The 24564-nt window shown below is 41.5% G+C and overlaps 1 protein-coding gene across 5 annotated transcripts in view; it reads left to right on the top strand.

The window, feature by feature from the left end:
- Positions 1 to 24564, top strand: part of stau2 (staufen double-stranded RNA binding protein 2) — a 358377-nt gene that overhangs the window by 123621 nt on the left and 210192 nt on the right. For all 5 annotated transcript variants that reach the window (XR_015756903.1, XR_015756902.1, XM_087985971.1 and 2 more), the window contains exon 7: positions 9711 to 9815. Coding sequence is in view for 3 of the 5 variants with exons in the window: in XM_087985971.1 (XP_087842097.1) it covers positions 9711 to 9815 (105 nt within the window). In the remaining 2 variants the exon portion in view is untranslated. The remainder of the gene's footprint in view (positions 1 to 9710; positions 9816 to 24564) is intronic.

Genomic DNA, 24564 nt, shown 5'->3' with positions numbered 1-24564 from the left:
CGAAGAGGCAGGCATAGCTGGGGCCCATGCGGGTGCCCATGGCTACTCCTTTTGTTTGGAGAAAGTGGGAGGATTGGAAAGAAAAGTTGTTCAGGGTGAGGACCAGTTCGGTCAGTCGAAGGAGGGTGTCGGTGGAAGGGTACTGGGTGGTACGGCGGGAGAGGAAGAAGCGGAGTGCTTTGAGTCCTTCGTGATGGTACGGCGGGAAAGGAAGAAGCGGAGTGCTTTGAGTCCTTCGTGATGGTACGGCGGGAAAGGAAGAAGCGGAGTGCTTACCACAGCCATATTGATGGTAGACAGGTAGGAAGTGAGATTGTCCCTGTAGGATTTCTAGCCTCAGCCCTGCTCTTGTAACCACAATGTTGTGACAATACTATGGCTTTAAGAGTTGTATTTTGTCTTTTGTTTTTGATGAAGACATTTTGAGACAGTGGTGGAAAGTCTTTTGCTCAAAAGCCAATGAAGTAAGCATCTCGTGAGGCCTTGAGGTTTTGTTTTGAAGTTAGCCAATAGAAGCAGACTGAATGGGTGGAATCAAGGGGGATTTATAGAGCCACCTTATTGTTTAATTGTCTACTGTCATTCATGACTGGATATGTCAGGACTGCAGAGGTTAGATCTAATGTGTTGGTTGTGCATTCACTTAGTCCTGTCCGTCTCTTGTTGACTATTCTGTTTGGCACAGAAGTTATCCTGTGTTGTAACTTCATGATGCCTTATTTTTAGGTATTGCCTAGTGCTGCTCCTGTCATGCCCTCCAACATCCTTAATTGAACCTGAGTTTATCCCCTAATTTGTTGGTAATAGTAGACTGTGCAATATGCTAAGCCATGGATTTATAGGTTGTTTTTGATGGTGCAGATGGTCCACAGCACCTCATGAATGCCCAGTCTTCAGTTGCTCGATCTGTTTGAAGACTGGGGAGTCCAAAACTAGAGGGCATAGGTTTAGGGTGAGAAGGGAAAGATATAAAAGGGACCTAAGGGGCAACTTTTTTGCGCAGAGGATGGTGTGTGTATGGAATGAGCTGCCAGAGGTAGTGGTAGAGGCTAGTACAATTACAACATTTAAAAGGCATCTGAATGGATTTATGAATAGGAAGGGTTTAGAGGGATATGGGCCAAATGCTGGCAAATGGGACTAGATTTGTTTAGGATATGAGGTCGGCATGGATGGGTTGGACTGAAGAGTCTGTTTCCGTGCTGCACATCTCTATGATTATGACTATGAATCTAATTACTTTGCATCAGTCTTCATGGTACAGGATAATAATAACATTCCAAAACTAAGAAATATCAAGTGCTATAAAGGTAGTGAAGAAATAAATACAAATATCATGAGGTAAACTAATGTGGCTATATGCCAGTATTTCCCTGGACTTGATAGATTACATTCTTTGATGTTAAAGGTTGTAGCTATGGAGGTGGTGGAGGTACTGGTAGTAATTTTCCAAGAATCTTTAAATTCTGTAAAAGTCCCAGAGACCAGAAAACTGACAATGTAACACCTTTATTCAAAAAGGGAGAGAGGCAAAAATAGGTAAATATACACCATTAAGATTAACGTCGTTGGAAAAATGTTAGAGCCTGTTATAAAGGATTGAAAACCGAGCATTTAGTGATACACAATATTTAATCAAACAGAGTCAACATGGCTTCATGAAGGGGAAATTCGTGCCTGACAACCTTAAGATAATTAGTTGATAATAATGAAGATAACAAGCAGGAGAAATTAAAAAAAAGAATCAATTGATGAAATATATTTGAATTCTAAAAGGTATTTGGTAAGGCACTACACATAAAGCTATTGAATAAGAGCTCAGGGTATTGTGGTTTGTTTATTACTACGGAGAGAAGATTGGCTAAGCAATTGAAGAAAGAGAGTTTGGAGAAAGGGGTCATTTTCAAGATGTCAACCAGTGGAGTGCCACAGGGGTCAGTGCTGGGACCACAATTATTTACAGATGGATATAGACACTTTGAGTGAGAGGGCAAGAACTTGGCATATAGAATGTAATGTGGGAAAATACGCTGTTGTACACTTTGGCGGGAGCAATAGATGAGCTGAATATTATCTAAATGGAGAAGGATTGCAGAAAGATTTGGGATTCTTATGCATGAATCACAAAAAAGTAGCTTCTACTTTTTTGGGAAGGCTAATGGAAATTTGTTTTTTATTCTAAAGGGAGGTAGAGTGTAAATGTAGGGAGGTTTTGCTAAAACTATACAAGCCTCTAGAGAGACCACAGCTGAAACACTGTGAATAGTTTTGGGTCCCTTACCTAAGGAAAGAAATATTGGCATTGGAGGCAGTTCAGAAAAGTTCACTTGGCTGATACCAGCAATGGAAGGATTGTCTTATGAAGAAAGGTTGAGGTAGTTAAATTTTTATGCAGCAAAGGAATCAGTTGTGATAAAGCAGGAAAGTGGAGTTGACAATTATCACATCAGCCATGATCTGTTGAATACTTGATGGGCTGATTGGCCTACTTCTGCTCTTAAGTAGGATGTTATCTCTTGTATAGAATTGTAGTATCCCTACACTGTGGAAGCAGGCTATTTGGTCCATCAAGTCCACACTGACCCTCTGAAGAGTAGCCTACCCAGACCCCTTCAACCACACTATAACCATGCATTTCCCCTGGCTAATCCACCCAGCCCACACATCCCTGGACACTATGGGCAACTTAGCATGGACAATCCACCTAACCTGCGCATCTTTGGACTGTGGGAGGTAATCAGAACACCAGGAGGAAATCCACACAGACACAGGAGAATGTGCAAATTCCACATAAACAGTCGCCTGAGAGTGGAATTGAATCTGGGTCACTGGTGCTATAAAGCAGTAGTGTTAACCACTGAGGCATTGTGCCACCCTACTGTTGCTTCAGCACCTGTAGAGTAACAGCTGTATCCTTCAGGACTTGACCAGCTCTGTCGGTAGTGGTGTTACTCTTGGTAATGGTCATTGAAGTCCCCCACCCAGAATAGATTTTGCAGCCTTGCCACTTTCAATGCTCTCTTGACATGGTGTTCAATATGGAAGAGTACTAATTGAGGAGGGGGTGCAAGTAGGTGGTAATCAGCAGGAGATTTCCAATGCACTATCCCAGTGAGTCGTAACACTAACTTCCAAGTTTTGTAACATCTGTAAATTCTGAAATTGTGCCCTGCACTTCCAAGTGCAAATCATTGATGTACATCAAGAACAGCAGTGTTCCTCACACTGAACCTTGAAAATCTACTGCTATCTTTAGCTAGAGAATCACTTGTAATGGCCTTTCTTCCCATTCCCACACCGGTACCTCTAGATTCCCCCAATAATGCATTCATGGATACTTTGTCCTTCTCCCTTTTTCTTCCCCCTTTCCCCATCCCTTTCCTTTTCTCCGATAGCTTTGGAAAGGTGATAGTGAGTGGCCTTCTAGGTGAACTGCTGTAGTCCATGTTGTGTAGGTACACCCACAATGCTATTAAGGAGGGAGTTGCAAGTATTTGACTCAGCGACAGTGAAGGAATGACAATATATTTCCAAGCTATGATGGTATGTGCCTTGGAGGAAAATTTGCTAGTTTTCCTTTGCTCCCCTTGTCCTTCTAGGTGTTAGATGTCATGGATGTGGAAGATGCTGTTAAAGGACCTACTTAAGTTATTGTAATGCATCATAGATGGCACACTTTGTTGCCACTGTCCACAAGGACAGTACTTTGTCGTACATAGGTTGATTCCGCGTCACCACCAAGGTCTTGATGAAAGATGTTCATCAATACTGATGCTGTTGACAGTCAAGTTATAACTCATGGAACCAAAGGAAAAGGAATGGAGGAAGCTTTGTAGTCATTGGTGTAGAGATTTGTGTTTTTCCTAATGTGCAGGGCTTAATTTCAAAATTTGCAGATAATATGAAACTGCAAAGCATTGTGAACCATTAGGAAGATAGAGCTTCAAAGGAAACTGAGATAATTTGGTGGAATGACAAACAAGTGGCCGATGAAATTTCATTCAGAGAAGTGTGAAGTGATTTGTTTTAGGTGCACGGATACAGAGAGACAAAACTGTAAGAAGACTACAGTTCTAAAGGGGTTATCAGTGGAGAGATCTGGGTGTTGACGTAATGGTCTGTCATAACTGTTATAAATTTTGAAAACTTCTTTAAAGGTTACATTTTGAAAAATGGAATCTAATGAGGTCAGACCATATCACTGTATCTCCCAGGAAGACAAAAGGACATTCCCAGTTGTGAAAGGCACATTGGAATTTAGTGGGTTTTTTACAAGTATAAACAGAAATTATTGACTTTGATAGGTTTCTCCCGGAGAAAAGACATTAATTGATGAAAAAATCTTTAAAGTATGGAAATCCACCACAGAAGGTGGGAGGAGGATTCAGACAATAATAAAAATTATCATGATATCTTATTTGGAAGATGACTTGGCATTTTGTCTGGGCCATGTGAAATCATGAGTATCTTTGCTTCCTGCTAAATATAGCTAACAATGGCAAACTGTACACATCAGACAGATTTTCTACGCAGGGGAAAGTGACGACTGCAGATGCTGGAGATCAGAGGCGAGAGTGTGGTGCTGGAAAAGCACAGCAGGTCAGGCAGCATCCGAGGAGCAGGAGAATTGACATTTCAAGCATAAGCCCTTCAGCAGGAATGAGGCTTGTGGGAGGGGGGTGTGGACGGGGTGGAAGATAGCTGAGAATGCAATAAGAGCGATAGATGTGATCTATATGGACTTTAGTAAGGCGATCGATAAGGTTCCCCATGGGAGACTGATTAGCAAGGTTAGATCTCACAGAATACAGGGAGAACTAGCCATTTGGATACAGAACTGGCTCAAAGGTAGAAGACAGAGGGTGGTGGTGGAGGGCTGTTTTTCAGACTGAAGGCCTGTAACCATTGGAGTGCCACAAGGATCGGTGCTGGGTCCTCTACTTTTTGTCATTTATATAAATGATTTGGATGCGAGCATTAGAGTACAGTTAGTAAGTTTGCAGATGACACCAAATTTGAAGGTGTAGTGGACAGCGAAGAGGGTTACCTCAGATTACAACAGGACCTTGACCAGATGGGCCAATGGGTGGAGAAGTGGCAGATGGAGTTTAATTCAGATAAGTGCGAGGTGCTGCATTTTGGGAAAGCAAATCTTAGCAGGACTTATGCAGTTAATGGTAAGGTCCTTGGGAGTGTTGCTGAACAAAGAGACCTTGGAGTGCAGGTTCATAGCTCCTTGAAAGTGGAGTCGCAGGTAGATAGGATAGTGAAGAAGGCGTTTGGTATGCTTTCCTTTACTGGTCAGAATATTGAGTACAAGAGTTGGGAGGCCATGTTGCGACTGTATAGGACATTGATTAGGCCACTTTTAGAATAGTGCGTGCAATTCTGGTCTCCTTCCCATCGGAAAGATGTTGTGAAACTTGAAAGGGTTCAGAAAAGATTTACAACAATGTTGCCAGGTTTGGAGGATTTGAGCTATAGGGAGAGGCTGAACAGGCTGGGGCTGTTTTCCCTGGAGCGTCGGAGGCTGAGGCATAGATAGGATAAATAGACAAAGTCTTTACTTGGGGTGGGTGTGTCCAGAACTAGACGGCATAGGTTTAGGGTGAGAGGGGAAAAATATAAAAGAGACCTAAGGGACAACTTTTTCACACAGAGGGTAGTACGTGTATGGAATGAGCTGCCAGAGGAAGTAGTGGAGGCTGATAGATGATAGATTGGTGATAGATTGGAGAGGAGGCTAGAGCGAATAGATGGGAAAGACGATGGACAGATCAAGAGGGTGGTGCCGAGTTGGAGGCTTGGGACTGGGATAATGTGGAGAGAGGGGAAATGAGGAAACTGGTGAAATCCACATTGTTCCTGTGCGGTTGCATGTTCCAAGGCAGAAGATGAGGCATTCTTCCTCCAGACGTCGGGTGTTTAGGATTTGGCGATGGAAGGTGCCCAGGATCTGCATATCCTTGGTGGAATGGGAGGGAGAGTTGAAGTGTTTACACAGCCTGTTTCCATGAGAGAAAGAGGAGATCAACAAAAGAAAATTGGTCTGTTGTAGTCATTTGGGTAGCTAAAATGTCTTACTGTAGCCCATTGAAAAAGAAACAAGGACTTTCTGTTACCCTTAACTTGTTCATCTTCAGCTTTACTTGTGAAGCTAAACTACTGAAGGCACCATTGCTACTACTGAAAACTCTCTGCACTTTTAAAGCTTTCACTTCAGACAGTGAAACAACTAGACTGTGAAACAACAGGTCTACATTGCAAAAGCAGCTGAGTTTGATTCACTTTATTTTATAATTAATGTGAATATCTTCATTTCTATTTATTCTGTGTGTGCATGATAGTGTGAATGAGAGAGTTAGATGTCGTTTTATTTTAGTAACCACCAGGGTAAGGTATGAAAAATACACTAACCTTTTTCCTTTTTAAATACAAAAGAATTGCTACTGGGTTACTTAAAATGGATTAAATATGGGCTAAGTGCTGGCAAATGGGACTTGATTAGATTAGGATATCTGGTCAGCATGGATGAGTTGGATCAAAGGTTCTGTTTCCGTGCTATATATCTCTATGACTATATAAGTACAAACATCCACATAAAGACATTGATCATGAGTAACTTTAAATTAGAGACACTTTTTGACTGTCAATGACAATGTCTATGTGCATTAATAATGGGCAGGTTAGGTTGAAAGTGTGTTTAATGAAATATGCATGATCAAGACTTTATTAATAAGGCATAGAGGAGGGAGGTTGTATAAAACACTAGTTCGGTTTCAAATTGAGTTTCACACCCAGTTCTGTGCATCACACTTTAAGAAAAATGTGAAAGCATTTGAGGGAAGAATGATTCTGGGGATGGGGAACTTCAGTTATGTGAGAAATTGGGATCTTTTCCCCTTGGAGAAGAGAAGATTAATTGGTGATTTGATAGAATTATACATAGTCATAGGGTTTTGGAATAGAGGCGACATGAAAAAACGCTATTTCCACTGTTGGAAGAATCAAAACCAAAAGGACACAGATTCAATATAAGTTAAAAAAAGAAGCAGAGGAGACATGAGAAACCTTTTGTGCAACAACTGGGTTAAAATCAGAATGTGCTGCCTGGGCGAGTAGTGGAGACAGTTTCAGTCGAAGCATTAATGAGGGAATTGGATTATTATCTGAAAAGGAAGAATGTGAAGGTGAATTGTTCATTAGGAGAGTCAGCTTGTAATTGTGCAAATGTTTAGGTTATTCCTTGTTGGGGATGGCTATTGCCTGATCATTGCGCAGTGCAGATGTTGCTGGCCACTTATTAACCCTAGCTTGAATGTGCTCAGTTCCTGGTACATGTGGACATGCACTGCTTCATTGTCTGAGGTTTTGTGAATGGGTGTGAACACTGTGCAGATATCAGTGAACATTTCAATTCTGACTTTACAATGCAGTGTCGGTAATTGTTGAAGTATCTGAAGATGGATTTACCAAGGCCACTCCCTCCATCTCACACAGTAAGGTTCTGTGGCTGGAGTGATTGATCTCCAAAAAACACAACCACCTTCCTTTGTGCTGAGTATATCATTAGTCCGTTGAGTGTCCCCATTCCTTCTCATCTAAATTCCCAATGAAATGAAATGCTGCTTGATGTAAAGGGCCGTTAATTTTACCTCATCTCTGGAATTCAGCTATTTAATTCTTGATTGGTTCAATGCTGGAATGAAGATTGGAGCTGAATGAACCCATCCAAACTTAAACTAAACATGTTGTTAGATAGGTGCCAGTATGAAAGCTGTACTGGAGCATTTTGACCAAAGGAACAGCTGACTCTGGAGTAGATGTCTTCAACAATACAGTCAAGATGTGGTGGGGGCTTTGTTCTTTAGTGTATCAAGTATGATCAGTGGAATCATGATGTCATTTGGAATAAATCTGATTGGCATTAATATGCTTAATTGTGTGTATCTCAGGAGAAAGTTTGGATGGGTTATCCACTTGACATTTCTGGCTGAAGATAGTTGCAAACCCTTCAACATGTCTTTCATGTACAAATTCTTGGTTGTGCCACCATTGAGAATGAAGAGGTTCTTAGTGGCTCCACCTCTTGATAGTTCTTTAATTGTCCACTGGCATTCACACTAAATTAAAACAAAAAACTGTGATGCTGGAAATCTAAAACAAATAAAACCAGAAATTGCTGCAGAAATTCAGCAGGTCTGGCAGTATCTATTAGGAGAAAACAGAGTTACATTTTGAGTCCAGTGATCTTTCTTGAGCAATCATCCTAAATGCCTATTCTATATGTCAGGGAGGTAGTCCTGGGGGAGCAGGCCATTTCTCTGCTGGACATCCTACAGGTAATGCAAAACCAAGAAAGAGAAGGTATAGCTGCCAATGGCTGGAAATGGGCTGCAAAGAATGACACTGACCCTAGATTACTGTGAGAGTTGTAGTGGAATAAAGAATGTTACTTACACAGTTGCTGGAACATAGATGTCTAGGCATCCCCACAGGGTGTTTTCTTGCAAGGGACAGGATTCTTTACTCAAAGCAGATAAGGAACTGGATGTCAGACATCCCTCCAACTGTATAGGCTCTTTCTGCCCCAGTGTGGACTTTTTTTTCTGGAACAAGATGAAATCAACGGCACATCTGTTCGTGCTGGTGCAGGTAGTCAAAACATGGTGAGGTGACCCATGCGAGTGAGTAAGCATTACAGAGTCCATACAGGGTGAATGGTGTATGGACTGGGGGTATATGAGAGCAAATAGAGATGTTGATGGGATAAGTGAGAGTGACAGATAATGAGCCTTGGCGGGAGTTGGGTGCACTGGCAGGAAGAGAATGAATGTGAGGTAACGGTAAGAGTTGTATGGCACCTACCCTGGCAGAATTGATCTTTTTGCCACACTGCTGGCCTTGCACTGTGGAAACCTGACTGACCTGAGTAACAACCTCTGTCCAGGCTGCTGGTGTTGTGGCCACCGCCTCTGGCCCTCTGGAAAGAGAACCTCCCCTCCCCTCCCCTACTGATTCTCTGAGAAAAGAATGCCCCTTCCCTGGACTACCCTGCCACTGGGCAATTCAGGACCCTGTCAGCGAATCAGTGCACCATCTTCCCCTTTTCTGGTATCGTTCTATTGATAATCTGTCATACAGCAGAGCAGTCGTGGAATGACAGTGCTTGCCTGGGTGGTCAGCAGTCCAGGATGCTGCTCCTTCTGTAGCCATTGCTTAAATGGCAAGTTATTCCGGGCATGCAGCAAGGTAAAGACAGAATCAGAGGAAAAGGATGCCATAGGGGTAGGTTAGGTAGTTAGTGAGGTGGGTTTGGTTACAAAAAAAAGGATGAGGCACCTTGCTAGGCCTCATGATGAAAAACCCTCCAAAAACTCAATGCAATCAAAACAACATACCATTCATTCAAGGGAACAGAGTTTCTAGTATGGTCTAAAAATAATGGCTTAGGTGTTAAGTATTTGAGGAAATTTCTGCTCATCCAGTATTGGACCTTGGGCAAATAAACTGGTAATGTGAAGACAAAGGAGGTATCAAAGGAAATGTTGGTCAGGTAGAACATGGTGTTGGCAGTATATATTTGAAATTAGACATTTGTGTTTTTGAATGGCTACTGAGGGACACCATCTACATATAAATCATATTACATTGCAGACCACAACTAAGATAACTAACTAAAATAAAATTCCTTCTCTTATATTTCAAAGAGTGAAGAAATTTCAAATGAAGAGGAGGAAACCGATATCAACAAGTCTGAAATCAGCTTGGTGTTTGAGATTGCTTTGAAGCGCAACTTGCCTGTCAATTTTGAGGTAGGTGTTTACATCTAGCAATAAGGAAAATTATAATTAATTCTATAGCCTTCACACACCTTAAATGAAGAGTACATTTGATAGGTTTCAGAGGAACTGGGTGCGTATGTGAAAATCTCTTTATGTTCTTACAAATCAATGTAGCGAGCAATTCTCTATTCTGTAAGATCTGTGTAACTGTACCACTTCCATTTTCTATTGGTGATGGTTATTTGCATTACACATTACATGTTTCATTGCCAAAGTACGAGTCAAAATTTCCAGTTTGTAATTGAACATAGATTTGGCTAACCAGAGTTTTATCATAAACCATTTACCATGCCATTCAATTACAATGGGCTGGACATTATAGAGTGTAGGTGACTGGACATCTTGAAAATTTTAAACTGATCAGGGAGAAAGCCAGCATGGCATTGTAAAATATAGAAAAGACCTGATGAGCCTAATTAAATGTTTTGAAAAGGAATCTTACGTTAAGCAGGGTTTGTCAAGGTTAAAAAGAGTAGTTGATGTAGGGGACTTTCCTGTCAGGAGATTCTGTGGCTTTAATTGAGAAATCAGGAAGAAATGTTGCCTCCCTGATGTCAGGGCCAAGGATGTCTCAGAGTGGTTGCAGCATATTGTCAAAGAGGAGAGTGCGAAACCGGAAATTGTCGCACACATTAGTAAGAACAACATAATGAGGGAAAGGGTTGAGGCTTTGCAGAGGGAATATAGGAAGTTAGGTAGGAGATTAAAAAGCAAAACCTCAAAGGTAATAATCTCTGGATTACTCCCTGTGCCACATGCTAGTGAAAGTAAGAATGAGAAGATAGAGTACATAAATCGGTGGCTGAGTAGATAGGGACAGTTAAGTGAGTCTTGGATAGGCACATGGAAGTTAGTACAATGAAGGGTATGTAGGTTAGTCTGATCTTAGAGTAGGATAAAAGGCCAGCACAGCATCGAGGACCGAAGGGCCTGGACTGTTCTATGTTCTATGGTGCAATGGGCAACAATTCAGATTTTTGGATCATTGGGATCTCTGTTGAAAAAGAAACCTGTTCAAAAGGATCGGGTTTCACATGAACTGAGGACAGGCCAATATCCTAGCTAGTTCTAGATTTGCTACTTCTATTTGAGAGCTTTTAACCTAGTAGGGAAGCCAGGTGGGGGATCCTAAGTATTAGTGAGAACAGAAAGACAGGTGAGAATGGTTCTGAAGTTAAAGATAACAAATTAAGTAGAAAAGGCAAGCAAGAGCAAGTCAGAGAATGAAATAACTTTGATGAATTAAGCTACATTTGTTTTAACACAAGGGGTCTTATAGATAAGACAGATGAACTCAGGGCATAGAGGAGAACATGGGACTGAGACATCATAACTATTACAGGAACATGTCTGAGGGAGAGACAGGACTGGCAGCTCAATGTTCTGGGGTTTAGATGTTGGATGTAGGTTTGCTCGCTGAGCTGGAAACGTTTTCAGACGTTTCGTCACCATACTAGATAACATCATCAGTGAGCCTCCGGATGAAGCACTGGTGGAATAGTCCGCTTTCTATTTATATGTTTGGGTTTCCTTGAGTTGGTAATGTAATTTCCTGATGTCTTTTCCTGTGATAACGCCATTTCCTGGGGTGGTGTTATTTCCTGTTCTTTTTCTCGGGCGTGGCAAATGGGATCCAAGTAAAAGTGTTTGTTGATAGAGTTCCAGTTGGAATGTCATGCTTCTAGGAATCTAGGTTTAGAAGCTATATGAAGGGTAGAAAGGAGGGGGAGTGGCGTCTTTAATTAGACAAAATATTACCGCTGTACTTAGAGAGGGTATTTCTGAGGGATCGTCCAATGAAGCTATAAAGATGGAACTCAGTAATAAGAAGGGCATGATCGCCTTGATGGGATTGTACTTTAGGCTATGTAAAAACAATGACTGCAGATGCTGGAAACCAGATTCTGGATTAGTGGTGCTGGAAGAGCGCAGCAGTTCAGGCAGCATCCGAGGAGCAATAAAATCGACGTTTCGGGCAAAAGCCCGTCATCAGGAATAGGCTCCCCAGTGGTCAGCAGGAAACTGAGGAGCAAATATGCAGACAGATCTCAGATGTATGTAAGAATAGTAAAGTTGTGATAGTAGGGAATTTTAACTTTCCAAACACTGACTGGGACTGCAGTAGTGTTAAGGGCTTGGATGGTGAGGAATTTGTTAAATGTTTTCAAGAAAATTTTCTTTATCTATATGTACCTATAGCTCGGAGAGAAGGAACAAAACTCTATCTTCTGTTGGGAAATAAAGCAGAACAAGTGACTGAAGTGTTAGTGGGGGAGCACTTTAGGACCAGTGATCATAATTTTATTAGTTTTAAAATAGTTATGGAAAACATAAGCCATTTTATAAAAGTTAAAAGTTCTTAATTGGAGTAAGGCAAATTTTGTCAGTATGAGACGGGAACTTTCAGAAGTTGATTGGAATGGACTGTTTGCAGGTAAAAGGGCAACTGGCAAGTGGGAGGCTTTCAAAAGTGAAATGACTAGAGTTTAGAGGAATTATGTTCCTGTTAGTGAATGATAAGGCTGATGAAAGTAGGGAACAATAGATGAATAGAGATTTTGAGGCTCTGGTCAAGAATAAGGAGACATATGTTAGGTATAGACAACTCGGATCAAGTCAATCTCTTGAAGAGAATAAGGGGTGTAGGGCAGTTCTTAAGAAGGAAATCAGGAGGGCAAAAGGGGGATATGAGATAGTGTTGGCAGATAAGGTTAATGATAATCCAAAAAGATTCTACAAGTATTTTAATAGCAAAGGAGCAACTAGGGAGAGAATTGGGCCCATAAAAAAATCAATGAACAGAGACCTAGATGTGTATGTGCACAGATCATTGAAGGTTGCAGGATAGGTGGAGAGAGCAGTAAGTAAAGTATACAGTGTCTTTTACTCTATTAATTGGTATCTAAATTAACTATCTGAGGTGATATTCAACTTACTATAAGACACTTGTTAGACCTCAGTTGTGGCAGTCACGTAGGAAAGAAGTGAATACATTGGAGAGAGTGCAGAAGCAACTTACAAGAATTCTTCCAGGTAACAGAAACTGAAATTATGAGGATAGATTGGTGAATTTGGGACTTTTCTCCCAGGAGAGAAGGAGGCTGAGAAGAGACTTGATAGAGGTTTTCAAAATCATTAGTGGGCGAGATGGATTTAATAAGGAGAAGCTGTTCCCACTTGTAAAAGGAACAAGAACACGAGGGCGTAGATTTAAAGTGCTGTGCAATAGAAGCATGGGTGATATGAGAAATAGGTTATTCAGTATGGATTTCAATAAGGTGTTTGACAAGGTTCCTCATGCTAGACTGGTTAGCAAGGTCAGACCTCATGGAATACAGTGGGAAAGAGCCATTTGGATACACAACTGGCTCCAGGGTAGAAGACAGAGGGTGGTGGTGAAGGGTTGTTTTTCAGACTGGAGGCCTGTGACCAGTGGAGTGCCACAAGGATCGATGCTGGGTCCACGACTTTTCATCATTTACATAAGTGATTTGGATGTGAGCATAAGAGGTATAGTTAGTACGTTTGCAGATGACACCAAAATTGGAGGTGTAGTGGACAGCGAAGAAGGTTACCTCAGAGAACAATGGTACCTTGATAAGATGGGCCAATGGTGTGGCAGATGGAGCTTGATTTAGATAAATGTGAAGTGCTGCATTTTGGAAAGGCAAATCAGGGCAGGACTTATACACTTAATGGTAAAGTCCTGAAGAGTTTTACTGAACAAAGAGACCTTGGAATGCGGGTTCATAGTTCCTGGAAGGTGGAGTTACAGGTAGATAGGATATTGAAGAAGGTATTTGGTATGCTTTCCTTTATTGGTCAGAACATTGAGAATAGGAGTTGTGAGGTCATGTTGAGGCTGTACAGGACATTGGTTGGGCTACTTTTGGAATATTATGTGCAAATCTGGTCTCCCTCCTATAGGAAGGATGTTGTGAAACTTGAAAGGATTCAGAAAGGATTTACAAGGATGTTGCCAGGGTTGGAGGATTTGGGCTATAGGGAGAGGTTGAATAGCCAGGGCTGTTTTCCCTGGAGCATCGGAGGCTGCGGGGTGACCTTATAGAGGTTTATAAAATCATGAGGGGCATGGATAAGATAAATAGACAAAGTATTTTCCCTGGGTATGGGGAGTCCAGAACGAGAGGGCATTGATTTAGGGTGAGAGGAGAAAGATATAAGAGACCTAAGGGCAACTTTTTCGCACAGAGTATGGTGCATGTATGGAATGAGCTGCCAGAGGAAGTGGTGGAGGCTGGGACAATTACAGCATTTAAAAGGCATCTGGATGGGTATATGAATAGGAAGGGTTTAGAGGGGCATGGGCCAAGTGCTGGCAAATGGGACTAGATTAATTTAGGATGTTTGGTCGGCATGGAATAGTTGGACCAAAGGGTCTATTTCTGTGCTGTACATCTCTAAGACTATGACACAGCAAATAGTTTGGTTATGGTATGCATCGCCTGGAAATGCATTGGAGGCAAGTTCAATTTGAGGCCTTCAACAGAGCATTATTTGGGTAGAAATAGTGTGCAAGGATATGGAAGAAGGCAGGCATGGGCAATGATGCTCATTTGAAGAGCCAGTGTAGGCATGGTCAGCCGAAAGGCTTACTTCTGCGTTGCAGTAACTCTGTGATTATGCGATATTAGATTAATACTCTTTAATACCTTTGCTTTTTCTCTTATCTTTTTCGAGTGACATGGTTAGTTTTTGAATTGAAAATATTAGTTTGCACCTCAAAAAGACTTCGGAAAATTGTTTTTGGCTATTTGCAATGTTTTCACATTGTTCTAAAATCATTAAAATCCTGGAATGGAAACCATCTGGTCTTGAGAATTTGTCACTCTTTAAAATCACTATTTTGATCAACACAAGTAGTTATATTGGATCCAAATGATCTCCTCAAATATTTTCCTTTTACTAATGTGGAGTCAACGAGCTTACAATCATTGAATCATCTTGTCTTTTTTCAAGGTTGGAACTATTTTAGCCTCAGTCAAGTCTAAGAGAGCAGTCGTAGAATCCAGCAAGTTAATAATCATATGCAAAAGTTTATCACATATCACCAGTCCTGTCACCCTGAAGAAACTTGGGTGGATATCATCCAAATCGATTACATTGTCTACTTTAAAGTTCCTTATGATAAAATAATAAGTTAGCCTATTGTATTCTTAACAGTTTCACAGTAAGCAGCATTGTAATGTTATGGATGTAAATTTGCTCACTGAGTGGGAAGGTTCGTTTTCAGATGTTTTGTCACCATACTCGGTAACATCATCAGAGAGTCTCTGGTGAAGCACTGGTAGTATGGCCCCCTTTTTATTCTAAAGTTCTAACAATGGTGCATCATCTTCAAAAGTGAAGTTAGTTGCAAAATACTCATTTAATATTTCTGGAATGTTTTGAGTCCTTTGTAAATTGTCTTTGAACATTCTTCAGTGGCCCAATATAACCTTGATCTTTCTCTGACTCTTCATAAGCTGAGAAAGCATGTCCCATGAATGTGATAATTGCCAGGTTTTTTTATTGGATTCAACTAATAGATGTTTAGTTTTGTTGCATTATTTTACAATGAGTTGTGGTTGGGCTCTCCACACCCCAGCATAAATGTCTGGGCTGAGACCATGTCTGATTGCAAGGCCCTCTCTGCTTTCATTTCTTGACTGACAAGCTTTTAGTTATTATTCGGTGAGACTGCCACCCCTTTTCAGGATCATGTCTTGCCACCAAGAGCTGCCAAACAGTGGGGTGCTGTTATTCCTACAGCACCAAGTGTTACTCACTGCATACTTAGAATATTAAGTATATTCAGGCAAAGTCAGTGTTTTTATTGAAAGTGAGATCATATTTAACCAATTTATTGGAATACTTTGAGGAAGTAATATCTGCTGTGGATAAAGGGGAACCACTGGATATGTTGTGTTTAGATTTCCAGAAAGTATTTGATATGATACCACTTTTTTTGATTTATTCATAGATGAGGGCATTGGTGGCTCGGCCAGCATTTATTGCCCATTTCTAATTGCCCATTTCTAATTGCCCATAATTAATAGTCAACCACATTGCTGTGGTCTGGAGTCACATGTGGGCCAGACCAGCCAAGGATGGCAGATTTCCTTCCCCAAAAGACAGTAGTGAAGCAAATGGGTTTTGTCAAAGGTTACTGCTGCAAGTAGAAGCTCACAGTGTAGCGGGTAATGTATTAGCATGGAAAATAATTGGCTAGCTGGTGGGGACCGATTTCTTGCTGGCAGTCGTTTGTTCAACCTCCTACAATTTATTTATGTAGTGATTGTAATGAGCTCAACCAGGCAAACCTCATAGAATATGAGTTCCCTGATTTGGGCTGTTAATTTGTTACAATCAGGGAGCCCTGGCTGACAGATAAGAATAAGACTGTCAGACTCTTACAGCTCTACGAGCTGAATCAGTGTCAAGGACTCTCCACATACCAATAAAGGGTGTCTTAGTGAAGGGGTACTGGCCTCTGTGGAGTTATTTCAATGGTGAGAGAAAAGCCTGAAGATATTCACTCACAACAGTTGTCTTTGAGTTAGGGTAAACATCTCTGGTATCATGCCATTGTTTGGGAAGCTTGATTCATTCGATTCTGACATCGAAGATAGGGCCTAGAATGTGGAAAGAATGCATTACATTTTCTGTGCAAATGACACTGGGGCAGATGAAATTCTCCTGACAACTTGTGGACCGGCATCTTTTTCAGTTATTAGGAGACCCCCCCCCAATCCCTCTCATTCTGAGATGCTATCAGTTTTACTTGGCAATTGGAGACTAACTTTCCCTGAGGCAGCAGGTGCTAAAACCTTTCAACAGTTGACGGATTTGGTCACAAAATATTATGACCCCCCCCCCCCAATCCATCTCATTCTGAGATGCTATCAGTTTTACTTGGCAATTGAAGAACCAGACCAGATTAAGATGACTGGCAGAGGCACGTGACTTCGGTTTAACCCTTAACAAGATGCTGAGAGACCGTTTGGTATGCGGGATCAATGATGTAACCATGCAAAAAAAACCTCCAAGCTGACGCCCAACTGGACTTCAAACAGGCACTACACTAACTTTATTATTAGAAAATGTGCAATGTGGAGCATATAGCTTGTAGGATATTCCGATGGGAGTGGAAACCCTCACCAGTCTGACTGAGCTTGGGGAACACCACTTGAGTGAAGGCAATTGCAGAGCCTTACTCAGGACAGACCCTGAACAGAGAGACTCTCGGCCAGTTAACAGCAAAACCTCAAAACAAAGCCAAGCCTTGGCCAAATGTTTAACACTTTCTTCAGGATGTGGGCTGGCAAGCCATTATAGTTGCTGCCAATGTGCAGACTTCAGATAGCAAAAGTGTCCTACTAGACCTAAACTGAGTTGTCAGGCCAGTGTCCAGGAGAGTGCACACCCTGGAATGACCAGTTATGCCTGGTTTGGAACTGTTAAATTGCTTAGCAACATCCAAGTCAGAACCAATCAAAGTAAACATCTGGTTAAATGATGACCTCATTCCAATAAAGATTGATACTAGCATGGCCGTTTCAGTGATTGTCGAACCCGTCTTTAAGTTTGCACAAGACCTTGGCGAGACTGAACACCAATACTGGGGAACCATTAAAGACTAAGGATACATCTTTGGTTCTGGTCTATTATGAGAAGCAGCTAGTTCAGTTATCACTGATTGTTGGAAATGGCTTGGGACCTTGAGGGGGAGAAATTAGTTGAGAAAGATTCACCTAGATTGTCTCAACATCTTTCAATTAGCATATAGCTTCCTGTTTGAATTAAAATATCTAATTAAATATCCGGAGGTTTCTCAGGAAGGTCTAGGGGCTATCAAAGAAGCCAAGGCCACCTTACATGTTGACCAGGAAGCAATTCCAGAATTTTGGAAAGCTTGCCCAGTGTCATGCATAGGCAAATGTAGGGGGAGAAATAAGAAGGCTGGAAAGCAAAGGCATCATCAAACCAGTCAGGATTTTGGAATGGGCAGTACTAGTCGAATCGATGGTGAGTTAATTTGCCTTTGTGGGGATTTTAAACAAATGATAAACTGCTTTTTGCAGCTGGATGTGTACCCAATCCCTCGCATAGAGGATTTATACTCAAACCTGTCAGGAAGACTGTCCTTCACGATGCTAGACATCAGTGATGCTTACTTGCAATTATGGTTCGAAGATGATTCCCAAAAGTATGCTACAATTAATGCCAGTAAGGGTTTGTACCAATATTGGAGTATCATTGGCCTGTGCAATATTTCAGCAGATGATCGAGACAATTTTACAAAGTCTACCTGAGTTCGCCATTTATCTAGGTGATGTGCTAATAATAGAGAAGACCAATAAGAAGCACTTAAAGATCTTGGACAAAGTCCTTAGACTTTTCTCCCAGATAGGCATGCGCCTTTGAAGGAGAAAATGTTAGTTCCAGGCTCCCAAGAGACCCACTTGGGCGATAGAGTAGACAAGACCGGGTTACACCCATTGGAAGATAAAGTGAGGGTGATCAAAGATGCCCCAGCTCCCATGTCTATACCAGAGCTTAGGTCTTTCCCTTGGGCTGGTGAATTATTACAGCAAGTTTACACACTACATGGCCTTCATCCTGCTACCTTTGCATCAACTCTTAAAAGAGGGTTGGCCTTGGAAATAATCATGTAGCCAAGCCAAAGCTACCAGGGAAGTGAAGAAGCAGCTGTCATCATCTAAGGTGTTGGTACACAATGATCTCAAGTGAGATCTGGATGCAATGCACCCCCTTACAACATTGGGGTGGTATTAGCTCATAGGTTGCCCAAGGAGAGGAGTGCCCAATAGCATATGCACCCAAGACTTTGTCTAATGCAGAGCGTAAATGCGCCCAAATAGAGAAAGAAAGTTTGGCAGTCGTATTTGGAGGAGGAAGTTCCACCAATACCTCTACGGATGTAAATTTGTAATAATAAAGGGCCACAAACTCCTGCTTAGGTGTACTTGAAGAGAAGGCAGAGCCACCCATAGCTTCAGGCCAAATTCAGCAGTGGGCTGTAATACTATCTGCATATAATTACAAGTTGGAACATCGTTGGGGAGGCCAAGTGGCAAATGCAGATACATTGAGCTGCCTCCCGCTGGCAGATACAGAGGAATCTCGATTATCCAGCATTTGATTAACTGAATTTTGGATGATCTTAACAAGATTGCAAGATCCCGATGCATGGCTAACTATGTTATCTGGCATCGATTACCCGGTATTTGATTAACCAAATGAAATACTCTCTGCCTGTGTCCTTTGGATAATCGAGGTTCCTCTCTACACCACCTGTAGTACAGCCATTGGAAGAATCTTTAATGTTTTTAAATTTTCTGGACACGCTGCCAGTCACAGCTGACAATATCAGACTTTGGACACAGAAAGATCCCATCCTGGCAAAACTGAAACAGCTGGTGATGATGGGAGAAACCAAAGGGTCGTCAGAACCCGAATTTAAATCTTTTTGGACCCAGAGAGACCAGATCACAGTAGAGGATAATATATTTTCACGGGAAGTGAGAGTGATTGTCCAGGCAAAGGTCTCCACCAGATATTGGCTGAACTCCACCAGGGTCATCCAGGGGTCTCGAAAATGAAAATGTTATCTCTGGTGGCCAGGATTGGATACAATCATAGCTGCTTTGGTGGGGCTGTGCTCAGAGTGCCAACAAAGACAAAAATTACCACCAGCAGTTCCCCCAAATTTGTGGGAATGGCTGGGTAAACCCTGAGCTCAGTTATGTCGGTCCTTCCATCGGCCAATGTACTTAGTCATTGTGGACAGATATCCTGTTCACTGAGAGCTGCCTCTGAGGGAGCTGGATCAGTATCAAGGACTGTCCACATGTAAATAAAAGGTGACTTGGTAATGGATACCGGTTTGTCTGGAGTAACTTCAACATATGGACTTGGATGGATTGAAAGAAGATATGGTTGTTGACATAAATTTGCTGATGACATAAAGATAGGCAGGAAAGTAAGTTATGAACATGACACAAAACAATATAGATACGTTAAGTGAATGGACAAATATCTAGCCATCGGAGCATATTATGGAAAAATATGAAATTATCCATTTTGTTAGAGAGAATAAATAACATCTAAATGTTGAATGAAGAAGTCAATCTGGACTCGAAAAGTTAACTTTATTTTTCTCTCTCCATATACGCTGCCAGATTTCCTGTTTTTCTCCAACATTCTCTTTGTTAGGTTTTAATACCTGAAATGTTTGGATTTTTTCTGATGAATGCTTGGACAATCTATGCTTGTATCCGCTGGAGTTAAGAATATGATGTGACTTGACTGAAACATGTAAGATCCAGAGAGGTCTTGAAAGGATGCATGTGGAGAAAGGTTTTCTCTTAGAGAAGAACCTAAAATTAGGAAGTCACTGTTTCAAAATGAGGGGTTATTCACTTAGGACAGAGATAAGCATAACTGTCTGTGTTGTGTGTGTTTGGCACACTCTTCCTAAAAGAGATGTAGAAGCAGAGTTTTTGAGTATTTTAGATTAGATTACCTACATTTGGAAACAGGCCCTTCGGCAAACAAGTCCACACTGAAAGAAAGAAGGCAAAATCGAATGTAATAGTGTTACAGTTAAATAAAGGTAATCACATGAGTGAGGAACTGATGCAAATCGACTGGAAGCAGAGCCTAGTGGGGAAGACAGTAGAGCAACAATGGCAGGAGTTTCTGGGTGTAATTGAGGACACAGTACAGAGGTTCATCCCAAAGAAAAGAAAGATTATCCGGGGAGGGGTTAGACAGCCATAGCTGACAAAGGAAGTCAGGAAATGTTTCAAAAAAGAGAGAGTTTATAAAGTGGCCAAGAGCACTGGGAAATCAGAAGATTGGGAAGACTACAAAAACAAACACAGGATAACAAAGACAGAAACAAGGAAGGAGAGGATCAAATATGAAGGTAAGCTAGCCAGTAATATTAGAAATGATAGTAAAAGTTTCTTTCAATACATAAGAAACAAACGAGAGGCAAAAATAGAAATTGGGTCATTCCAAATTGATGCTGGAAGGCTAGTGCTTGGAGATAAGGAAATAGCTGAAGAACTTAACAAGTACTTTGTGTCAGTCTTCACAGTGGAAGACATGAGTAATATCCCAACAATTAAGGAGAGTCAGGGGGCAGAGTTGACAATGGTAGCCATTACAAAAGAGAAAGTGCTAGAAAAACTAAAAAGTCTAAAAATCGATAAATCTCCTGGCCCCAGTGGCTACATCCTAGAGTTCTGAGAAAATAACGGAGGTGCTGACTGTGATCTTTCAAAAATCACTGGAGTCAGGGAAAGTCCCAGATGATTGCAAAATTGCAGTTGTAACCTCCTTGTTCAAAAAAGGATATAGACAAAAGATGGAAAATTATAGGCCGATTGTAGGTAAAATTCTAGAATCCATCATTAAGAATGAGATTTCTAAATTCTTGAAAATGCAGGGTCGGATTAGAAAAAGTCAGCATGAATTTAGTAAGAGGAGATCGTGCCTGACAAACCTGTTAGAATTCTTTGAAGAGGTAACAAGTAGATTAGACCAGGGAAAGGCAGTGGATGTTATCTAGACTTCCAAAAGGCCGTTGATAAGGTACCTCATGGGAGGCTGCTGAGTAAGGTGAGGGCCTATGGTATTCAAGGTGGGCTATTGGCGTGGATTGGGGATTGGCTCTCTGACAGAAGGCAGAGAGTTGGAATAAGAGGTTCTTTTTCAGAATGGCAGCTGGTGACAAGTGGGGTCCCGCAGGGTTAAGTGTTGGGGCCTCAGCTGTACATTATATATATTAATGATCTGGATGAGGGGACTGGAGGCATTCTGGCCAAATTTGCCGATGATACGAAGTTAGGCGGGCAGGCAGGTTATACTGAGGAGATGGGGAGGCTGCAGAAAGATTTAGACAGTTTAGGAGAATGGTCCAGGAAATGGCTCATGAAATTCAGCGTGAGCAAATGCGAGATCTTGCACTTTAGAAAAAAGAATACAGGCATGGATTATTTTCTAAATGGTGAGAAAATTCATAAAGCCAAAGTACAAAGGGATCTGGGAGTGCTAGTCCAGGATTCTCTAAAGGTTAATTTGCAGGTTGAGTCCATGATTAAGAAAGCGAATATAATGTTATCATTTATCTCAAGAGTGTTAGAATGTAAAAGCAGCAATGTGCTTCTGAGACTTTATAAAGCTCTAGTTACGCCCCATTTAGAATGCAATGTCCAATTTTGGGCCCCACATCTCAGGAAGAAAATACTGGCAGTGGAGCATGTCCAGCAGAGATTCACGCAGATGATCCCTGGAATGGTAGGCTTAACACATGATGGTTGGCTGAGGATCCTGGGATTGTATTAATTAGAGTTTAGAAAGTTGAGGGGAGATCTAATAGAAACTTAGAAGATAATGCATGGCTTAGAAAGGGTGGACGCTGGGAAGTTTTTTCTGTTAGGTACAGAGACTAGGACCCATGGGCACAGCCTTAAAATTAGAGGGGGTCAATTTAGAACAGAAATGAGGAGACATTTCTTCAGCCAGAGAATGATGGGCCTGTGGAGGCCGGGACGTTGGGTGTCTTCAAGTCAGAGACTGATAAATTCTTGATCTCGCAAGGAATTAAGGGCTACGGGGAGAGTGCGGGTAAGTGGAATTGAAACACCCATCAGCCATGATTAAATGGCGGAGTGGTCTCAATGGGTCAAATGTCCTTGCTTCCACTTCTATGTCTCATGGACCCTTTGAAGAGTAACCCCCCCAGACCCATTCCCCTACCCTTGACAAATGCTCCTAACACTATGGGCAATTTATCATGACCAATTCACCTCACCTGAACGTCTTTGAATTGTGGGTAGAAACCGGAGCACCCGGAGGAAATCCAGGCAGACATGGGGAGAACGTGCAAACTCCCCATGCAGGAAGGCAGGAATTAAACCTGGATCCCGGGTGCTGTGAGACAGCAGTGCTAACCACTGAGCCACTGTGCCGTCCCAAATTTTAAAGCAGAGGTAGATGGATTCCTAATAAACAAGGATTATTGATTGTAGCCAGGAATGTGAATTAACCAAATCAGCTGGTTTTATTGAATAATGGAACAGGCTCGAGGGACTAGGTGGCTTACTTCATATCCAGATTCCTATGTTTTTCTTTTTGTAATTTTCTGCTCAATATTAATTTGTCTTCCTTCTAAATACTTCAGAGATTTTGGATGTTGATAAATATTTCACAAGCAGTGTTGTATTTTTGATGCAGAGTCATTTAACCTGTTGTTGTGTGGTAATTAAGTGAATTCTATGTACTCGCTAATCAGGTGACCTAGAAAAATGCTAGTTTGAATAAGTTATTCTCAATGGTGGAAAGATCTAAGTAAAAAAAAAATGAAAAGAGGATTAGTGATAAAGGATTAGTGATAAAGGATTTCCTTTGTTATTCTCTCCCTACAAAGTAATCCCCTCTGGTGTAAAGAATCTCGTGATTAATGCCTACAATGATTGTTCTTATCCATGTCACAAATTAATTGTTTTCTTTGCAGTGCCATTGCTTAATGTTTTCTGGCTAATTACACTGCTTCAGTGCCATAGACAGCATTACCGTATTTGAGATTAATGCTAAGTCAGACAAATCCACACAAGCATTAGCCAAGTTCTTTTCATGTACAATAATGAAAACAAAGAACTGTGGCTGTGAGAAATCTGAAACTAAAACAAGATGCTGGAGAAGCTGAGCAAGTCTGGCAGAATCTGTAGAGAGAAAAAAACAGCTAAAACAAAGTTCTGAGGTCAGTGGACTCAAAACGTTAACTCTGTTCTTCTCCCTATAGACCTACTGGGTTTTTGTGTTTAAGTACGCTTGAATTGCACTTCATATGTTAGGCTCTTAAAACTTTCCGATGTTTTTGCAGAACTGAAAGTTGAAATTACAATTATTGCTCACCTATGTTTTTAAAAATGTATTTAAAGAGTGTGGGTGTTGATGCTGCTCATCTTTAATTGCCCTTGAAAAGAAGGTGGTAAGCCAGGCCTTGAACTGCTGTTGCCTGTGGGGTCAAGGCCCACGTATGATGCTGTTAAGTAGGGAGTTCCAAGGTTTCAATTCAGGGACCCATAAAGGAGTAGTGATATAGTTCCAAGGCAAAATGTTTTGTCACTTGGAGAATGATTTGGAGGAGGTGAGGTTCCTAAGCATTGAATACACCTGTTCATCTAAGCAGCCTAGCTCACAGGTTTAGAATGTGCACTCTGAAAAGCCTTGCCAAATTTCTGCAGTGCATTTCATAATGGTATACATGAGCCATGGTGTGCCAGTGGTAAAGGGAGTAAATGTTTTTTAATCACTCAGGGGACATGGGTGTCTCTGGCTAGGTCAGAATTTATTGCCCATCCCTATTTGTCCTTGAGAAGGGATTAATGAGCTGACCCCACAGTCCATGTGCTGGAGGTAGGTCCACAATGCTGTTAAGGAGGAAATTCCAGGATTTTGACCCAACGACAGCAAAGAAATGACAACTTATTTCCAAGTCAGGATGATGAATTGCTTGAAGGGGAACTTGAAGGTGGTGGTGTTCCCATGTGTCATCTGCCCTTGTCTTTATACATAGAAGTGGTTGTGGGCTTGGAAGATGCTGTCTAAGGATCCTTGGTGAATTTCTGCAGTGCACCTTATACATTGTACACACTGCTGCCAAGTGTTGGTGGTGGAGTGA

This window comes from Chiloscyllium plagiosum, unplaced genomic scaffold (genome assembly GCF_037043375.1).
Source record: "Chiloscyllium plagiosum isolate Xiang-an unplaced genomic scaffold, Cpla_swu_hap1 HiC_scaffold_4, whole genome shotgun sequence".
NCBI classification, from domain to species: domain Eukaryota; kingdom Metazoa; phylum Chordata; class Chondrichthyes; order Orectolobiformes; family Hemiscylliidae; genus Chiloscyllium; species Chiloscyllium plagiosum.
This window is presented reverse-complemented; position numbering and strand designations above follow the sequence as displayed.